At 42.4% G+C, this 21,229-nt stretch overlaps 1 protein-coding gene across 1 annotated transcript in view; it reads right to left on the bottom strand.

The window, feature by feature from the left end:
- Window positions 1-21,229, bottom strand: part of LOC121008169 (cytochrome P450 2K4-like) — an 84,644-nt gene that overhangs the window by 34,923 nt on the left and 28,492 nt on the right. Inside the window, exons 2-4 of the mRNA XM_040440560.1 lie at window positions 4,582-4,744; window positions 3,406-3,555; window positions 1,981-2,141 (exon numbers count right to left, since the gene is read on the bottom strand). Coding sequence (XP_040296494.1) covers window positions 1,981-2,141; window positions 3,406-3,555; window positions 4,582-4,744 — 474 coding nt within the window. The remainder of the gene's footprint in view (window positions 1-1,980; window positions 2,142-3,405; window positions 3,556-4,581; window positions 4,745-21,229) is intronic.

Raw genomic sequence — 21,229 nt, 5'->3', positions numbered from 1 at the left:
CATGTATGTGTGTGTATATATATATATATATATATATATATATACAGAGCAGTGTATTGATGTGACACATAGAAGGTATAATACTGTAGATGCAGTGTTTATAGAAATATGTGGTCAGTTATGCATTATAGTCACTGTGAGGTACATGAGGTAGTGGTAACTGTCTGAAGTAGTATACATGAGTGAGCAATGAGTAAAAACAGGGCATGGAGGGGGGGGGGGTAAATGATGAAAAGTGGAGGACCTCCTCTTACCTCTCCATTCCAGTCTGTATGGATCAATACAGAGCTGCTTGTGAACTTTTAATACTTGCTGTTAGGGGTTGAAGGACCTGTGATGATGTCATCACAGGTCCTGGCAGATGTACCTTTGAAACCTAGGAACTACACCATTTTTGGTGCAGTTCCTTTGCTAGATTCTGCAGGACCTGTGATGTTGAAGATGATGTCATCACAGGTCCTGGCAGATGCACTGTTCTAACCTGGGAACTACACTTTACACTGTGCAGTTCCCTTACAGGACCTGTGATGACATCATCAAAGGTCCTTTAGCTTTAGAAAGGTAAACAGGAGTAATTAGGGGGCGGGGCCTCTCCTCCACTTCGGTGCCTGCCTGCAGCCTATCAGAGGAAAGGGAAGGGACACGCCTCTCCCTCCCCTGCACCTCCGCTGGCACAGACAGTTTACAATGGAGATGAGCGCAATGGAAGCGCTCATCTCCCTGTGCCCGGCGGCGGCTGCTCACTTGGGGGGGGGGGTCATTTTAGTTGGGGGGGCACAGCATGATGTAGGGGGGGCCGTGGCTGGCACTTCACCTGCGCCCCCCTCCTGTCCGCAAATGGTAGCGCCCAGGGCACCCGCTCCTTCGGCCCCTGCCTTGTACCGGCCCTGATGTGCATATCTCTTTCCATGTAACTGTTATGTTCAATTATAATATGCCTGGTTCACCAGCAGGTGGCAGCATAAATGGCAGGGACAGAGAGTGGAGCAACACCCCCCTCTGTGGTGTGGTGGGCATGTCCCACTGCCTGCAGGAAGGGTGGGGACCAGTGAGTGTTAGTCCAGCTTACCCCCTGCTAGGGGAAGGTTGATTTTTTTTTTACACCCTGTTAGGGGAAGGAAGCAGGTGCACATCCCTGTTGAATGTGCCTTTCCCAGGCCAGCTGGAGCACCTTCAGCTCAGATGGACATGGAGGCAGAAGCTTGGGTCCTCAGGAGCGAGAATCCCTGGTATAGCATAACTCTGAGTCAGACTACAAAGTGAAGTTGCAGCACCCAGAAAGAAAGCCGATACAGCCAGCCTGTCAGCACAGCAGAGCCAGAGATCAACAGCTGTAGCAAAGAAGAGTTTGCCTGCCACAATTAATGTCAAAGCCTGCTGGGAACCGAGACGAAGCCTGAGTCTTTTTGGAGAAATGTTTAATGAAAGTAAAATTGTTATCAACTTTATCACAAAGTCTGGACTCAAGTTATTTCTTCAAATCCCTCAATTGTTCAACCTATTTTTCATGCTTTCGCAGGGCACCGCCTGGTGTCCAGAATATCCAGGTAGGAGCACCATGACACATGCACAAGCACACTTAATAGGACATTTAGGCTACCCTACACCACTCTGACATTTCTACACCTAGGTACCATCCAAAGTATCTCTAAAAGGGGCCCTGTGACCTTGTTTCTTCACTGCAACTGGCATCACGGAAAACATGTACTTTAAGGGCCCCCAAGCTGTGCACCTGTCGACTGCAGAACATTATTCCATTCATAAAACACCTAGACCAGTGATGGCTAACCTCCGACACTCCAGCTGAGGTGAAACTACAACTTCCAGCATGCTCTGTTGATTTCTATGGAGTTCTGAGAACAGCCAAGTGTGCATCTTGGCAGTTGTAGTTTTACTACAGCTGGTGTGCCGGAGGATAGCCATCACAGACCTAGACCAATGCTAAAACACTGAATACGTAACATCAGTAAGTTTTCTTACCACCATTTTGCGTGTACCCAACAGTTTGGCATTTTCATCTAATAATCTGATTAATTTTCCAAATGTTGGGTCATCATACTCAAACCTGTTCCCAAAGATAATCGAGCAGATTACATTGGATACTGCACTGTTTACTAACAGGTGTGGATTGAATGGTTTGCCTAGAATAAGAAAATATTGAAATCATATAAAAAGAGTGAAAAAGATTATATTCTATGAAATGTCATTACTGTTAATTTATGACAGAAGGCTTCTTCTCCAACCTCCATAGCTAATCTGTAGCAAATATCCAAAGTGCTACATGCAGATTTTGTTGTGGATTTGCAGCAGACGTCAACTTTATAATGCATCCACAATGAACAGTATAAACAAGCTGAAGATGTGAAAATCCAAACAGCAAACCATCAATGAAAAAATCTGCTACATGTGAATGCAGTTTTGTAGCACTGTATTGTACATCTGTTGCAGATTCTCAATTTGGGGTCAATAGTTACTGTACATATGTCCATCAAGTTCTACATTTCTTGATCATCTAACTGTAAGATTAATTAGAACACTCAAAGCCAATTATTAGTAGATAAGCAGTTGGGCTTTTTTTTTTTAATGCTGACCTAGTATCTGCCATTACTTCTTCTAGGGGTAGGGCATTTCATAGTCTGACTGCTGTAACTGTAATTCACACATAATGAATGATCTCCTGGTCCTTTGAACAGGTCTTAGATCAAAAAAATATTGTGCCAGTTCTTTGTATTCACCACATGTTTTTATTTATGTAAATGAGATTGCCTCTAAGGGTCTATTCCAAGCTGAATAATCGAAATGTTTCTATTTAATAATCTAGTCTCCTACCTTTCAACCCTCCCCAGCATTCCCATATCCTTTTTAGGCCTTGTTCACATTTCCGTGTCGGTTTGACGTCCGTGTAAAAATCCATCCGTGTTTCATCCGTGAAGAATCCATGTTTTGTCCGTGTATCTGTTTTTCGCCATCTGTATTCCATGGACACTGCTCAGCTGAAAATTAATTTCTAGAGCATGTCCTATCAGTGGTCAGTGAAAAACCGGCCAAACACAGATGCCATCATGGACCAAAGTAGTGCATGTCTCCTTGATACTTTAACTTACCCACGATTAGTAATAAAAATACTGATAAATATTAACTTCAATGGGTGCGTGTGCCGTCCGCAGAAAATGCGGACAGCAATCATCAGTGAAAAACGGAAATGTGAACAATGACTTAAAATTTGTCCAAAATTGAATCCCATATTCAAGATAAGTAAGTCACTATTTTCTGTGCAAATAGAACTATCAAATATAGAAGGTGGAATATGTATGTGTATGTTTGGCCCACAATCCCAGCAAAACTCAGTTCATGGCTTTGAATTTGGGAAGTATAGACAGAGGATAAGATTGGCATATATCTTACCATTAAGAGATTTAAAGCTTTCTGTAAGGGCAATTACTTCATCTTGTATTTTGGCTTCTACGGATTTCTTCCCCATTCCAAAGTCTCGAAGTGTTGATAATGTGAACCTCCTCATAGATTTCCATAGTTCTCCATTGGAAAATATTACACCTAAAATATATTTATATGTGAACTATAAAACTTATATGAAATAACCAATTACACAGGGCAGAACATAGCCTTGTGGGAATATAGCAAGAAAAATGAAATCAAACATGAATTTCTAAATGGTAGCAATGAAAAAAGTGAATGAAGGAATGTGAAGAAAAGCAAACAAGAGCAAAAGAAACATAAGAAAGTAAAACAGACTAAGGAATGACAAGGAAGTAGAATGCTGATAAAAGGGCAGGAGAATGTAGATGAAAAAGAAGAAAAGAGAAAGAAAAGTAAAGTAGAATTATGATGAAGAAGAAGGAAGACAACGAAGAAGAAGAAGGAACATAAGAAAGAAAAAGGAAGAAGAAAGAAAATGTTGACAATGATGAAGCAGAGGGAACAAAAAGCTGTGTAAGAAAAAAGGAGAATAATGAAGATGAAGAAGAAATAGTAGAGGAAGGAAACATAGAAAAAAAAAAAAAAGAGGAAGATGATAAAGAAGTTAAGAAGGAAAAGGAAATAGAGTGAAGTTAAAGGTAATAATGAAGTATAGGAAGAAAAAAATAGATGAAAGCGAAGAAAAAGGAAGATAAGAAAAAAAAAAGATAAAAGAACAAAATGGAATAAAAATGAAGTTGATGAATGAAGAGTGACAATGACCACTGTTGCTTTCTATTTGCATTTATTATGCAATTCATTTCTAAAAATTGGTCAGATGTTTGGAGTGTTCTCTTTGTGGCCAACATTTTCAGTTTAGGTGTGGCTTTGTTTGAGACACGTGTACACCATGGCCAATGTTAGTTCACAACTGGCTATATTGTAGAAAGGTCACAACATTTAAAACATTTTACGTAAGATCTGTAGGATGTTCCTGTTCAGGGCGGTTCTTTTCCTATTTACAGTATTTGCACAAAATTACATACATCAATGTGACATTTTAGTGATTCTTCATTAGCAGGATCAGCAACAGTTACTAGAGTATCTAAAAGTAGATTGCTATATATCCTACTCTAATAACGAGCTTCTGCACAATATAATTACCATGTTTGTTTGAGGCTAAGTCAAATATTGGAGTATTTGCTCTTTCTCCAAAATCTTCAGCTCGGGTGACAAGTGCTTCCTTCACAGTCTTATATCCAGAAAGTACCACTAATTTTCTGTTTCCTACATGCAGAGTATAGATTTCCCCATATTTCTCAGACAGCTGCAAAATATAATAATTTTACTTAAATATTAATTTATATGAATTGTTTTCCGTAAAGATGAAATTGGAGTCCACAAAGTGTGGGATGAATGCAGTATGTATTCAGCATTCCATATGCATAAATTCTTGAGGGCATCATCAAGGTAACAAAGCCTTTGTGTAGTTGTCCCTTGTTCCCTTTACTAGGTTGGAGGAATATAGTGTCATACACTGCTCAAACAACACCGTACACTACCCAGATTACAGTGCCCCTGCAATGCATATGATCCAAAAATACATTCCCATAAATGTCTATCACCTAGCTGTAATGACCGGCGTCACGCAAAGGGAGAGAAATGGGAAGGCCCTGTCCAAGGGAGAGGGAAAGATGGTGACCCCTGACTTACCTTGCGGCTGGCACCTGACTGCCCTGACGTCCCTAGACGGGTTCCTCACCCGTACGCCGATCACGTGCCTAAACCCTGGCTTTCCCTAAGATGAGCCCTATGTAGTGAACGGGGCGGTGGGATCACTAGTCCGCACTACTGACACTAAAAGGAAAACACCAAGGAGAGGACAGACAATACAGACAAACATATAATCCCAGGTGGGCGACAACAGCAGACCACAAAGGCCCAACAGGGATCCGGAGGGTAACGTTCTGGAACAACAACCAGGGAACACAGCTACACAGCTCCAGTGGGTCAGTATAGAAGTCCAGGCAGGAAGCTCTATATCTGGCAACCAGAGAAGTGAGAGATGGGAATATAAGGAGGTTGGGATTGCTGGACAAGAAACAGCTGAGGAGGAGAAGCTACGGATCCCTGAGTGAGCCAAAAAGGATTGCAAGGCAAACCCAGAAAGCTACCATTAATAAACAGTACTGTCTTTAGACATAGAGTGCGCAGCCACCCGCTGCGACTTCCTGACCCCGGGTATAACGAAGTCAGGCGTGGCTCTTGACACCCTCGTGACAGTACCCCCCTCTCTACGAGGGGCCTCCGGACACTCAGGACTAGGTCTCTCAGGATTAGAGGCATGAAAAGCCCGAACTAACCTGTCGGCGTTTACCTCAGACGCTGGAACCCACATTCTTTCCTCGGGACCGTAACCCCTCCAATGCACCAGATATTGAAGAGAGCGGCGGACCTGACAAGAATCAACAATTTTGGATATTTGAAACTCTAGATTACCATCCACAACAACAGGAGGAGGTGGCAGCGGTGACGGTTCTAGAGGTGGAACATACTTCTTGAGTAACGACTTATGGAAGACGTTATGGATTTTAAAAGTCTGAGGTAGCTCCAGGCGAAAAGCCACGGGGTTAATGATGGCTACTATTTTGTAAGGGCCAATGAACCTAGGACCCAGTTTCCAAGAGGGAACCTTTAATTTAATATTCCTAGTAGACAACCACACATAGTCATTCACTCCTAGGTCCGGACCTGGCGACCGTTTCTTATCAGCCATGCATTTATATTTACCTCCCATATTTTTCAAATTAGCTTGCACTTTCTGCCATACAAAAGAAAGAGATGACGAAAACCGTTCCTCTTCGGGAACCCCAGAAGTACAGAAAGTACAGAATTGGGGACGTGTATGAGAGACTTTCGCGCGTGCACAAGTAGAACAGGAAGACACAAAATCCATTACATCCTGACGCAACCTTGGCCACCAAAAACGACGAGACAATAGCTCCAAGGTTGCTTTACTACCCGGGTGCCCAGCAAGTGCCGAATTATGATGTTCCTTTAATAATTCGAGACGCAGGTTTAACGGTACAAACAATTTCTCTGAGGGGCAAGAGACCGGGGCATCCCCCTGGGCCTCTAACACCTTCCCCTCCAGAACAGAGTGTACCGCAGAGACAACCACTCCTCTTTGTAGAATGGGTACCGGATCACTCACATTACCCCCTCCAGGGAAACAATGAGATAGTGCATCTGCCTTGGTATTTTTTGCCCCAGGACGATAGATAATAACAAAGTTAAACCTGGTAAAAAATAGCCACCACCTAGCTTGTCTAGGGGTGAGACGCTTAGCTGATTCGAGGTACAGAAGGTTTTTGTGGTCCGTAATCACAGTGACGGGGTGGATTGCCCCCTCTAAAAAGTGACGCCATTCTTCAAACGCTAGTTTAATAGCTAATAGTTCCCTATTGCCAATATCATAGTTCTTCTCTGCTGCAGATAGTTTTTTAGAAAAGAACGCACAAGGACGCCATTTGCCAGGAGACGGACCCTGAGACAGCACAGCCCCCACTCCCACCTCTGACGCATCTACTTCAACAATAAAAGGCTGGGAGACATCAGGTTGGATTAGTACAGGTTCCGAGGTAAACCTCTCTTTTAGAGAGGAAAAAGCAATTTTAGCGGCGTCAGACCATTTAGAAAAATCAGTCCCCTTCCTAGTCATGTCAGTAAGGGGTTTTACAATCACCGAATAATTTTTAATGAACTTTCTATAGAAATTTGCGAAGCCCAAGAACCATTGCAGTGCTTTGAGGTTCTCAGGAAGATCCCAATCTAAAATTGCCTGGACCTTCCTAGGATCCATACGGAAACCTGAAGCAGATAATAAATAACCTAGGAACTGTATTTCCTGAACGGCGAAGACACTTTTCAATTTTAGTATATAATTTATTCGTCCGTAGGACCTGCAGTACCTGTCTGACATGCACCTCATGTGTTTTCAGATCAGACGAATAAATTTAAATATCATCTAGGTATATCACCACAAACCTGCCGATAAGATGACTAAAAATGTCATTAACGAAATGTTGGAAGACAGCAGGAGCATTAGTCAGACCGAAAGGCATGACTAGATTTTCATAATGCCCCTCAGGGGTGTTAAAAGCTGTCTTCCACTCATCCCCTTCCTTGATACGAATCAGATTGTAGGCCCCCCTAAGATCAAGTTTGGAGAACCACCTAGCACCCGCAATCTGGTTAAACAGGTCAGGAATGAGAGGAAGAGGATATGGGTCTCGGATGGTTATCCGGTTTAATTCGCGAAAATCCAGGCAAGGACGCAGGCCCCCATCTTTCTTTTTAACGAAGAAAAACCCTGCAGCCACGGGTGAAGAAGAGGGTCTGATGTGTCCCTTAGCCAAGATCTCGGAGATATAATCTTTCATGGCTTGTCTCTCTGGACCCGAAAGATTATATAACCTGGTCTTGGGTAATTTTGCACCGGGAATCAGGTTAACCGGGCAATCATAAGGACGGTGAGGTGGTAACTTCTGGCAACCCTTTTCAGAAGAAACTTCCTCAAAGTCCGAAACAAATGTAGGTAGGGTAGCTATGGAGGCCACTAAGCAATTGCTATTTAAGCAATTTTCTCTGCAATGCTCACTCCACTCCAATATCTCCCTGGCCTGCCAATCCACCACTGGATTGTGCGCTACCAACCAGGGAAGACCCAACACCACAGGAGTGGGAGGCCCCTCCAGAACATAACATGAAAGCCACTCGTTATGGTGGTCCCCTACCCGAAGGTGTAAGTTATGGACAATGTGAGTGAGGTTTCTCTGAGACAGAGGAGCAGAATCAATAGCGAATATGGGAATAGGTCTCTGTAGCGTACAGAGAGACAAACCCATAGTGTGGGCAAAATGGGCATCTATCAAATTTACCCCTGCTCCACTGTCTAGAAAAAAAGAAATAGTCTCCGTCTTAACACCAAAAACAACAACCGCTGGCAACACAAATTGCGATGTTCGTATGGAGGAAACGTATACCCCCCGGCTGACATCCTCCACACAGCCTGGGGTTAGTAGTTTTCCGACGGTCTTTTGTTTTTGAGAAAGGAAGGACAGACATTAATAAAATGACCCCTCCCCCACAGAAAAAACAAACCCCACGCCTACGGCGAGCCTCAGGAGGACGGACCTGACGAGTAGTTCCTCCTAGCTGCATAGGCTCGTCTAAGTCCGTACAGACTAACTGCTGCTTGGGAGGGGTTACCAGTTGCTCCGGATTTTTCAATCTGTCCCTAAGACGTCTATCTATCCTGATAGAAAGGGACATAACCGCATCAAGGGAAAAGGGAGTCTCATACAGCGCAAGCGCATCCTTAATCCTTTCGGATAACCCAGAGCAGAACTGACTCCTGAGAGCCGGGTCATTCCACTGGGTATCCGTAGCCCACCTACGGAACTCTGAGCAATACTCCTCTACTGGCCGCTCTCCCTGTAGGAGTCTCCGTAACTTTGATTCAGCCAGTGCGATTCGGTCAGGGTCATAATATATGAGACCCAAGGCCCCAAAAAATTCATCCACTGACCGGAGAGCCTGGGAATCAGTGGGTAAAGAGAACGCCCAGGATTGCGGGTCCCCCTGAAGCAGGGAAATAACAACCCCCGCCTGCTGTTCTTCATTACCAGAGGAGTAAGGGCGCAGTTTAAAATATAATTTACAGGCCTCACGGAACGTCACAAATTTGTCCCTTCCCCCAGAAAATCTGTCAGGAAGAGCAACCTTGGGTTCCGCAAAAACCTGGTTACCTGTAGCAACCGCTGGGCTTGCGGTCTGTAGCAATTGCTGCTGTTGCTGGAGGACCGACGCCTTCAATCCTGCCACCTCCAAAGACAGGCCTTGAAGTTTCTTTGACAAAGCAGCAATTGGATCCATACTGGATTCTAAGTAGGTAGAAAGAAAAAAAATTTTTTTTTTTTACCTACACAAAATAAGGGCCAGATATAATGTAATGACCGGCGTCACGCAAAGGGAGGGAAATGGGAAGGCCCTGTCCAAGGGAGAGGGAAAGATGGTGACCCCTGACTCACCTTGCGGCTGGCACCTGACTGCCCTGACGTCCCTAGACGGGTTCCTCACCCGTACGCCGATCACGTGCCTAAACCCTGGCTTTCCCTAAGATGAGCCCTATGTAGTGAACGGGTAGGTGGGATCACTAGTCCGCACTACTGACACTATAAGGAAAACACCAAGGAGAGGACAGACAATACAGACAAACATATAATCCCAGGTGGGCGACAACAGCAGACCACAAAGGCCCAACAGGGATCCGGAGGGTAACGTTCTGGAACAACAACCAGGGAACACAGCTACACAGCTCCAGTGGGTCAGTATAGAAGTCCAGGCAGGAAGCTCTATATCTGGCAACCAGAGAAGTGAGAGATGGGAATATGAGGAGGTTGGGATTGCTGGACAAGAAACAGCTGAGGAGGAGAAGCTACGGATCCCTGAGTGAGCCAAAAAGGATTGCAAGGCAAACCCAGAAAGCTACCATTAATAAACAGTACTGTCTTTAGACATAGAGCGCGCAGCCACCCGCTGCGACTTCCTGACCCCGGGTATAACGGAGTCAGACGTGGCTCTTGACACCCTCGTGACACTAGCTGGCTTAAACAAATATAGTTAGGATATTGTAGTCAACTTTGATTCACTCAGCATACTTAGATCTTTAGGTCACTTATACACCTCTGTACAGCTGCTAGTGACATTTTAATAGCATTTAGGGAAAAAAAACTGCAAGAATTGGCCACCCCCTCTTTAAATAGAATGTATAACTTATACCCTTTCAATAATTAAAACCATATACTGATATACAGTACAGACCAAAAGTTTGGACACACCTTCTCATTCAAAGAGTTTTCTTTATTTTCATGACTATGAAAATTGTAGATTCACACTGAAGGCATCAAAACTATGAATTAACACATGTGGAATTATATACATAACAAACAAGTGTGAAACAACTGAAAATATGTCATATTCTAGGTTCTTCAAAGTAGCCACCTTTTGCTTTGATTACTGCTTTGCACACTCTTGGCATTCTCTTGATGAGCTTCAAGAAGTAGTCCCCTGAAATGGTTTTCACTTCACAGGTGTGCCCTGTCAGGTTTAATAAGTGGGATTTCTTGCCTTATAAATGGGGTTGGGACCATCAGTTGCGTTGAGGAGAAGTCAGGTGGATACACAGCTGATAGTCCTACTGAATAGACTGTTAGAATTTGTATTATGGCAAGAAAAAAGCAGCTAAGTAAAGAAAAACGAGTGGCCATCATTACTTTAAGAAATGAAGGTCAGTCAGTCAGCCAAAAAATTGGGAAAACTTCAAAAGTAAGGGCTATTTGACCATGAAGGAGAGTGATGGGGTGCTGCGCCAGTTGACCTGGCCTCCACAGTCACCGGACCTGAACCCAATCGAGATGGTTTGGGGTGAGCTGGACCGCAGAGTGAAGGCAAAAGGGCCAACAAGTGCTAAGCATCTCTGGGAACTCCTTCAAGACTGTTGGAAGACCATTTCAGGGGACTACCTCTTGAAGCTCATCAAGAGAATGCCAAGAGTGTGCAAAGCAGTAATCAAAGCAAAAGGTGGCTAATTTGAAGAACCTAGAATATGACATTTTCAGTTGTTTCACACTAGTTTGTTATGTATATAATTCCACATGTGTTAATTCATAGTTTTGATGCCTTCATAGTCATGAAAATAGGGAAGAGGATTAGTCTAAATAGGTGACACCTGGGAGAAGGAAATGAGATGACAAAGTGAAACCAAAACAAAGAACATCATGCAAGAGGTAGAAAAGGACGTCTGTCAGACCTTCTCACAGAAGTGGCGGTGACAATATATTTGTGTGTTTTTTTAATCAGTATTTTATTTTCTAATTGTTTTTTTTTTTTCTGCACAAGATTGAGAGGGTAGCCATCTTACCCGAGCTACTGCTTAGAGGTATGCTTTACAGCAACCACATGGACTATTGAAACCTGTAATCTGGAGATGACTCATTGAATCCTATAGGAGAGTGTTGTGGCTATCCTTTGTGACCTGTGCAGAAGTCATTGTGCAGGGAGGGAGAGGAGGGGAGCTGCGATCATCACCTGTTGTGAATGTTGGATCCTGAGTTATCTATAAATACAGTAGGTGATATCTGTTACTGTAGTCCTGACTTGGATGATATTGAGATGACTACTGAAAAGGTATATTTACAGATAAGGAAGTATCATCCTATTATAAGGCTTAAGGGGCAGAGTGAAAGCTGCTGAATTTCCAGATTGTTTAACTACTGACAGGTACTGACATGGAATTTAAAAAATTGACAAACTCTTAAAACTATACTATGTTAAAATTTTGATTCAAGCAAAAGGTCATTTTCGGACTATACATTTGAGGCAAGATACTGTGTTTGGTGTCATCATGCACCTGAGATAATACTCCTAGAGCTGCCAAGAGACACTGAAAAGTGAGACATGGCAAAAGATACGCTTAATAGTCTTTAAGGCCAGTAAGCACAGACTATAGAGAAAAGGACTAAATCTAGAGATCTCAAAGCCAGTAGATGAAGTTCATGGTGCTCAGGGGACTGTAACACCTCCTTTGTTATAAATATTGATGAGGGTCCAAGTAACAATCTTCCCTCTAAACAATGGACGCTTAGGGAAATGTATCTTCCCGTATCATTGTGGCTCTTTGGTTAATTTCAGCTCTGTTCGCCACTTTTTCAAACAGCAGATGTAGTGGGTGGGGAGTGGGTGGTGTGAGATCTGGCATAGATAGCCCTGCACATTTATTATGCTCTACCTCCCAAAACTAATATAGATTTTACTTAAACTCTTTACCACCCTCCCTTGCTGGTGTAAATTTCAGTTCTGGAGCAAAGGCCTGCACAGATGTGGCACATCTGACACCAGCGGGGATAGATTAAGACCAGTGTGTAAACTAGTGAGTTGCTGCACGTGACTCGATCTAACAGTTTGTTTTGTTTTGGGTTTGAACAGAATTCCACCTCCTATTAGGTGTGGTTCGTTTGGTCATTGGGGAGGCTATTTATTCCTCCCTCTCCCTATAGCCTTCGCGGGTTATAGCTCTACCTTCTGTTAGCTTTGGATGCTTGGTGGATCGTCTGCTCCTTCTAGTATCTCATAAGTCTTTTCCCTTCTTTTTCCCTTTTGGTTTCTGTTTGGTCTAGGCCTCTAGTAGGGACGCTAGCGCTTTCGGTGGTAGAAGGAGCTGGGTGTCTCTTACCCTTTTTCCCTATTGCTGAGGGTCTGTTTAGTGTGTTATAGTCTTAGGCACGGGGACATGTGTATATCTACCATTGAGGTATGCACATGGGCTTAGCAGCCTAGGGAAAGTGTGTCAGGGATTGCTAGGTGGTGACCTTGTTTTTCCCTAGCTTGTGGGGCCTAGTCCGTTGTTTAGTTTGTCTTTCAGATTGCTGTTCTCTTCCCTACCTATCGTGGCAAAATGTTCCTCCCCCCTTTTATGACCGGGCTTAAAGGCCTGAATCTCCAGGCAATTTTTTTCGTGATTTTGTGCTCGTGGTGGTTTAGTGACCCTTACTTTTTTATTTGTTGGATTATCAAAATAAAATTTGCAATGTTTTTTTTACTTGACACGTACAGTAGGACTTTTATTAGCATTTTTTCCCCTTTTTTAGGTTTAATTTGGAGGAAAACTGCTAACTCTTATTAAAAATTCATGTTTTTATTATAGCTTTTTATTTCTTAAATATTACAACTGACACAAAAAATTATTATTGCAATGGATTCCCTATTGTGTGATGATCGTTTTGATATATAACATGTATTAGTTTGAGTGAACGGGACGACTATGGTGATGTTTCCTTTAGCAATGGCATTCAATTCTTTTATTTTTTTTATGTATTTGTATTTTTTTTATTTTTTTTACTTATATTTTAATTTATTTTTGGCACATAATATGTCCCCCAGGAGGTCATTAGAAGACCTTTGGAGAACACTGACATTTTTTTCCCCACTGTTTTCACAGGAGCCCCAGTTATAGGGGAAAGCAGCCCCCTGAGGGGGTATTACACACAGACAGAGCTGATCTAGGTTTTCTTAGACCCTGCAGCTCTGGTCCTGCCCCAAGACACCGAGGGTTATGTGACCACTGGGACTAACAGAGGAAGCGGCCGAGCCGCTCCTCCACGATATCCTACCGGCATAGGAGAAGGCAAAAATGGTACAAATTCACAGACATTCCTTATAGGAAACTGTAAATATTATATAGGCTGAAGCCTTTGGAGTACTGTCAATGATGTGCACAAGCTCAATAGTCCTGCATATTCATGAGCTTCTGCACCCTCTCATCTCACAACATAAGAAAAGAAGCTGCAGCTGCACCCTCCTCCTACCTATATTCTGTTTACTCTTATATTTCATGATAAATTTTGTGAGGGCACGAGTGGGAAAGTGCTACTTCAGGTCTCTAAAAGGCGAGGAAGATCAAACATTAACAATTCCAAGGTTTCATGTACTGGCATGTACTGGCATGCACGCAGCTCTCTCCATTGTAGTTTATGTGAGTTGCTAAAACAGCTGAGTGATTCACTTATTTTCATGCATGGCCACCTTTCCACCTCATCTTCTCCTTTCACTAGTGGCTAGAGATGAGCAAAGTTTTAAAAAATTTGATTTGGACGCTTTGCAAAATTTAAAAAAAAAAATTTGCTTCGCTCTGAATTAATTTGTCACGAAGCGCGTTAAATCAGCTATATATGCTGGCCTGCAGGCAGAGTGTATGTCGATGTACATCAATGTGCATTGCAGCAACATGCATAGCTGATCCTTTTAGGTAGTGAAACAGTTACTGTGCGTCAGTATGACAGGCAAGTCTCATATAGTAGATGGATGTATGCATCGCCGGGCAGGCCACAAACAGTCCTAACTAACCACTAGCTAAACCAAAAGAAAAGCATACAGCAGTCTTTACTAAAAAAAATAAAAAATAAAAAATAAAAACGATGTACGCCCCGGCAAGACCTGTGTTCCAATGACTCTTTAGTGGAACAAAAGAAGGACATGGAGGCAGTGCAAATTATATAGTGGTGAAAAAAGGTTCTTTTAAGCCATGTTGTGGCAGTGCAAACACATGCTTTTGAATCAATTCTGCTAGCTTTAAAATGATTGTGCGTCACTATTAGGCTTAGGTTCACACTTTACTTGTTTGGTCAGTTACGGGTGAAAAACACAGAACAGGTGCAGATCTTTTCATGATACCTTATCTAAGAGTAAGATTGGCTCCTGATTTTGGCTCACCATACAGTAACTGTTGAAATTAACTGACCAAATAACTGAAGTGTGAACTCGGCCTTACATGTCAATGTTAACGTCAGGTATGAGGTACTTAACAGTGAAGTGAATGAAATACATTGGAGCAGGGTTAGCACTCCAGCGCATAACTCAAAATTCTTAACTTATCTTGAGACAAAAGCCATAGAAAAGCAATTGAAGGTGTTTGCTTATATTAGATAACACAACTCAGAAATCTCAGAAAACAGGAGTGTTAACTCTACTCCATCCGTAGCTGTTTCAATTTACATAGTCTGCTGTTTCCACATAGACTGGACTGCTGTTTAGCCTGTTCTGTTATCCACTGTTTCTACTAAAGTAGGAAAGTTCTGTCTAATTTCACTGTTTGTGGGGTGTCCACATTAATTGCTAGATAACCTGTTCTGTTAGCCACTGATTCCACTAAAGTGGGAAAGCGTTGTCTCATTTTACACCATCTGCTGCTTCTACATAGATTGATTGTTGTGTCTTTTCATAGGTATATACATTGATATCCAATTATTCTAGTTAAGATGGATGTTCATTGCCTTTAAGAGCCATGCTAGACTATATTTACAATTTTGTATGTCTTGAGTAGGCCAAAGTAAGGTGGCACAAAGGTTTCTGTGTATAAAGGTTTCTGCTATTTAGTGTATGTACCAGTCTGAGAAGAAATTGTAGCAATGGTCTATTAAGACCTGAAATCCCTGTAGGGGTCCCTAACAAATGTTAAAATTTTTGTCTTTATTATTTGATGGACAAAACACTCTATAAAGAAAAAAACTATTCACTTTAAAATTATCAGTGTAGCAGCGTATATCCGGGGTTATACCGGAGTAGTGTGATTGCTGTTGCAAGGTGTGATAACATACACAGTATATTTGATGGGATCCCTTGATAGGGTATATCTCCTCCCCCCTAAAGGTATGGGATGGTGTTTACCACTGGCAGTTACTGGTTCAAGATACTGACAGTGAATCAACTACAGGGGCTCCTGCCTATATAGGCAGGAGAGACATACTCACCAGTGCCCCTGTAGTTGATTCACTGTCAGTATCTTGAACCAGTAACTGCCAGTGGTAAACACCATCCCATACCTTTAGGGGGGAGGAGATATACCCTATCAAGGGATCCCATCAAATATACTGTGTATGTTATCACACCTTGCAACAGCAATCACACTACTCTGGTATAACCCCGGATATACGCTGCTACACTGATAATTTTAAAGTGAATTGTTTTTTTCTTTATAGAGTGTTTTGTCCATCAAATAATAAAGACAAAAATTTTAACATTTGTTAGGGACCCCTACAGGGATTTCAGGTCTTAATAGACCATTGCTACAATTATATTAATATCCCGAGGGTCTCTAAAAGGGACTTTGATTGAACATAGTCTGAGAAGAAGCCTCCTTTTTCTCCTCTTATAAATTTATGACAGGAGATAGGATAAGAAGCAGCTGGTGATTATTACCTATACAATTAGGTATTTATTGATGAAGCAAAATATATAATATGTATTCATTCATTAAATGAGCCTTAGTTAGTCCTTAGCATAAGACAATCAGTAGGAAATATGTATATATTTCTTTATATTATATTGTTATATGTTATGAAGACAAAATGTATCCAGTACATTATATATATTTCTCATTAGGAGAATATTCGTCTCTAAAAGAGTGTCTGTAAAGATGTGTGTTTTGTAACAATTAATCACATCTTTGGTATGAGAGAGGAGGTACTGACATCTCTGTGAGAAAACAAGGCCCATTTATATAATTATGGTCCATAGATCAACAGTGTGAGAAACATTCAGAGAGACGCCTAGAGGTCTGTCTCTAATTGCTACAAGTGTCAGAATTAATCCCTATACCTTTGAATTAAAGCTTCTAAGGTCAAATGTATAGAATACGTTTTATTCAGACTTACATAAGTTAACCCTTCATACTATGATGCAAATAGCTTATACAGCAGTGCCACCTGGGTATGAGTAGGTGACATTACAATAGTAGGAAAAGTGCATTCTGGGTAAGGTTATGATGTCACATTTTTTATCAGTGGCCAAGCCCATCCGACAATGATTGGAAAGTTCCAAACTAGGAAGGTGTGTCTAACTGATAAGTTTGTGATCATAAACCACACACAGGGAGAGAAAGACAAGGTGGAGCTCTCTAGAGGGGTCTATCAAGATGAAAGCCATAGTAAGATGCGCTATGATTGACCACCCAGCTTTCCTGGGAGCAGAAGTGAGATTCCTACTAGGACTTGGTAAGAGACACAGAGAATGACATTTTATTTTATTAAGACTAATTAGATAGTGTGGGTGAAATTATACCATCTAGATTTGCGAATAAATAAATAAATAAATTAATTGATCATCTCCATATTGAGATATAGTCTTAGGAAATTGTGAGACTTCATTCTACCTGCAGAAGAATCAAGACTCATAATCTAGCAAAGCATTAAATGATTGCTTTTATATATATATATATATATATAAATATTGATAGAACATTCTTCGCGAAGCTAAGTGATAGATTCCCACAGGAAAGACTTGTTTCAAGTCCTTCCCATTTAACATATGGTCTAGCAATGATCCTAGATCCCTGTTATTTGTCTTAATAGTCTTACCAAAGTCACATATGTGAAAATAGTCCAGGATGAGCGGAAGGATACAGTTATCTATTCTAAGTTATATCCTTGCATGGATTTTCCCATTCTGGAAGTCATGTGATGTGTAGTTGGTTAGGGGGGGGCAGAATGTATTTAGCATTCTATATTGATGTCTAGGATTAGACATGCCCATCTTGATATCATGAGGTTTTCTCTGAACAGAAGTAATATATACATAACTTATGTTCCTATTTTGATACCCTAACCTAATAATAGCTTTGTTATAATGTGACAAGCTATTTCCACTCACATGTATTGTTAAGCTTGTAATGCTTTATATCAACGCTGAATATATTCATTTGCATGTATCATTGTGTTTATTTACTTATATATGTTTATAAGTTAACCTTGTAACCAATAAATGTGCATATTTTTATAATACCTGTGTATTATTGTATAATGCAGAACTACATTTTTATCATTAACGTCATCTCACGTCAAAAAGAACTTATTATCTGAGGAAATAGTCGGACTCAGATGTGAATTGTATCGATTAGGTTGTCCACAATTCACCAGGTCATAATTTTAGGAATTTATGACAAATTTTATAAATTTTATTTTTTATGGTTAATTATTTTTATGACCATTATTAATAATTCTTAATTAAATTATTACCGCCCGACATAAAAGATAAGCTATTTTTTTAGCCAATGATACAAATAGTGACCCAGTCACAGAAGGGGGGGTGTCAGAACTAAGTTTGCGTTGACATCCCTGTTTATTTTTCCCTTCTTCTGATTTGTCATAAGAACAACCCCCCTAAAAAAATTTATCCTGTCTTTTGAGCATCAGCCTTCACGCGGTCAGTATTTGGTCACTAATTGATCAGTATTTGTAAGGCAAAAACAGGAGTGGGTCCGAAACAGAGATAACATGTGAAGGAAAAATTCTGTGTTTTGGACCCACTCCTGCTTTTGGCTTACAAATCATGATGAAATCCTGATGCAAAATGCTGACCGTGTGATCGAGGCCTTATGGATGCTCCAAAGACAGGATCCGTAGTGTTTTTTTATTTCTTTTGAAGGATCAGAAGAAAGGTAAAATAAACAGTGATGTCATGAAGGCCAAACAGGGACTCTAGTGGTCCACAGAGTGGAGGGGAAGGGGTGGCAACAGCATGAGTAGCTATAGGGGTAGCATGGGAAGTGGTTGCTTTGAGGCCCGACCTCAGAAGGGCCCACCTAGGAGGAAGATTTTATTGTCAGGGCCCACTCAACAGTATTATACAATAACATTATATACCGTACAGTAACAGTATATACAGTGACATACAGTATATACGAGTAGGAAACAGAGAGTCTGCCAGGGTTAGTCTGAGAGAGCTATCTTGACTAGTCACTAGTGTTGATCGAGCACCAAAGTGCTCGGGTGCTCGAGTAGAACACCTCGGGATGCTCGGGTGCTCTACCTAGCACCCAAGCATAATGGAAGTCAATGGGAGAACCCGAGCATTAAACCAGGCACCCCCTTCTCTGAAGAGGGAAGGGTGTCTGGTTCACAAGAAAAGGTCAGAAATTGATGGAAACACCACTGAAATAGTTCGGTAACAGCATGGGGAGGATGTCTGGATGCATCTTGGACTCCCAGGTCGCTGCTGGGAACGATATTGTCCGAGTAGTACGCCAATTTTACAGACTGACAATAATACGCACAAAACCGAAGATAAAATCGATTTTAGAGGAAAAATTGTTAGGAAACATTGTTTTCTGTATATATACTTGTATATAAAGTGCAAGTGCTGCCAAAAAATTACAAGGAAGAGGCACTCCGATACAACCTGTATATCACATAAAGGAGGGCCTCATTCACATTGTGGTACAATTGTTCAGGTAGTGGGACTCCTACACTCATAAAGCCTATGCAGTAAGTGAAAGGGCTGACAAAAATTACAAGGAACCGGCACTCCAATAAACCCTTTATTACACATAAAGGGGGGTCATCATACACACCCTTGAAAAATGAGGATTGATGGCCTGCTGGTGACCCTCAAAAACATTAGGAGCAAAGGCCTGCTGGTGACCCTCTAAAACATTAGGGGCAAGGGCCTGCTGCTGATCCTACTATCTAAAACATTAGAGGTGAGGGTCTGCTGTTGAGCTGACCATCTAAAACATTAGAGGTGAGGGTCTGCTGCTGAGCTGACCATCTAAAACATTAGTGGTGAGGGTCTGCTGCTGAGCTGACCGTCTAAAACATTAGGAGTGAGGGTCTTCTGCTGAGCTGACCCTCTAAAACATTAGGGGCCAGGGCCTGCTGCTGATCTGACCATCTAAAACTTTATGGGCGAGGGCCTGCTGCTGAGCTGACCATCTAAAACATTATGGACGAGGGCCTGCTTCTGATCTGACCATGGTAAAAATGATGGGTGAGGGCCTGCTGCTGAGCTGACCATCTAAAACATTATGGTCAAGGGCCTGCTGCTGAGCTGACCATCTAAAACATTATGGGCGAGGGTCTGCTGCTAAGCTGACCATCGAAAACATTATGGGCAAGGGCCTGCTGCCGAGCTGATCATCTAAAACATTATGGGCGAGGGCCTGCTGCTGAGCTGACCATCTAAAACATTATGGGCGAGGAGGGCCTGCTGCCAAGCTGACCATCTAAAGCATTAGGGGTGAGTGTCTGCTGCCGAGCTGACTCTCTAAAACATTATGGGTGAGGGCCTGCTGCTGAGCTGACCATCTAAAACATTATGGGTGAGGGCCTGCTGCCGAGCTGACCATCTAAAGCATTATGGGCGAGGGTCTGCTGCCGAGCTGACCATCTAAAACATTATGGGCGAGGGCCTGCTGCCGAGCTGACCATCTAAAACATTATGGGCGAGGGCCTGCTGCTGAGCTGACCATCTAAAACATTATGGGTGAGGGCCTGCTGCCGAGCTGACCATCTAAAGCATTATGGGGGAGGGCCTGCTGCTGAGCTGACCATCTAAAACATTAGGGGTGAGGGCCTGCTGCTGAGCTGACCATCTTAAACATTAGGGGTGAGGGTCTGCTGCCGAGCTGACTCTCTAAAACATTAGGGGCGAGTGCCTGCTGCTGATCTGACCATGGAAAAAATTAATGTTGAGGACCTGATGCTGAGCTGACCATCTAAAACATTATGGACGAGGGCCTGCTGCTGAGCTGACCTTCTAAAACATTAGGGGTGAGGGTCTGCTGCCGAGCTGACTCTCTAAAACATTAGGGGCCAGTGCCTGCTGCCGAGCTGACCATCTAAAATATTAGGAGCGAGGGCAGCCTAATAATCATGTTGATATGATGGAGGAGGAGGACGAGAAATGGAAGATTTAACCATATACCCTTTTTAGTGGTGGAAGGGGTGCATGGGAATACAGTGTATTCAATACACCATAAAAGCCACATTTAAAGTGCCTCTATGTTCAGCCACTTTCCTCTGGTGGAGAAGAAAAGTCAGGGGCAATCCAGGTCTTGTTAATTTTGATAAGAGTCAATCATTTTCAGTTGACAGTCGGAAGCGCTTATCAGTTATTATGCCCCTAGCAGCACTAAATACCCGCTATGACAAAATGCTGGCAGCAGGGCAGGCCTGCACCTCCAAGGGGTAGAACGCCAGTTCGTGCCACGTGTCCAGCTTGGACACCCAATAGTTGTAAGGCACAGAGGGATCATTGAGGACGCTGACACGGTCTGCTACGTACTCCTTCACCATCTTCCAAAACGTTTCTCTCCTTGTGACACTAGGCTGCGCATCAGGGTGAGGTTGCTGGCGGGTTGTCATGAAACCTTCCCAGGCCTTAGAGAGTGTTGCCTTGCCTATGTTGGAACTGCTGTGTG

Source organism: Bufo bufo, chromosome 7, assembly GCF_905171765.1.
Source record: "Bufo bufo chromosome 7, aBufBuf1.1, whole genome shotgun sequence".
Classification (NCBI taxonomy): Eukaryota; Metazoa; Chordata; class Amphibia; order Anura; family Bufonidae; genus Bufo; species Bufo bufo.
The sequence above is the reverse complement of the archived record's forward strand: the minus strand, read 5'-3'. Positions and strand labels throughout refer to the sequence as shown.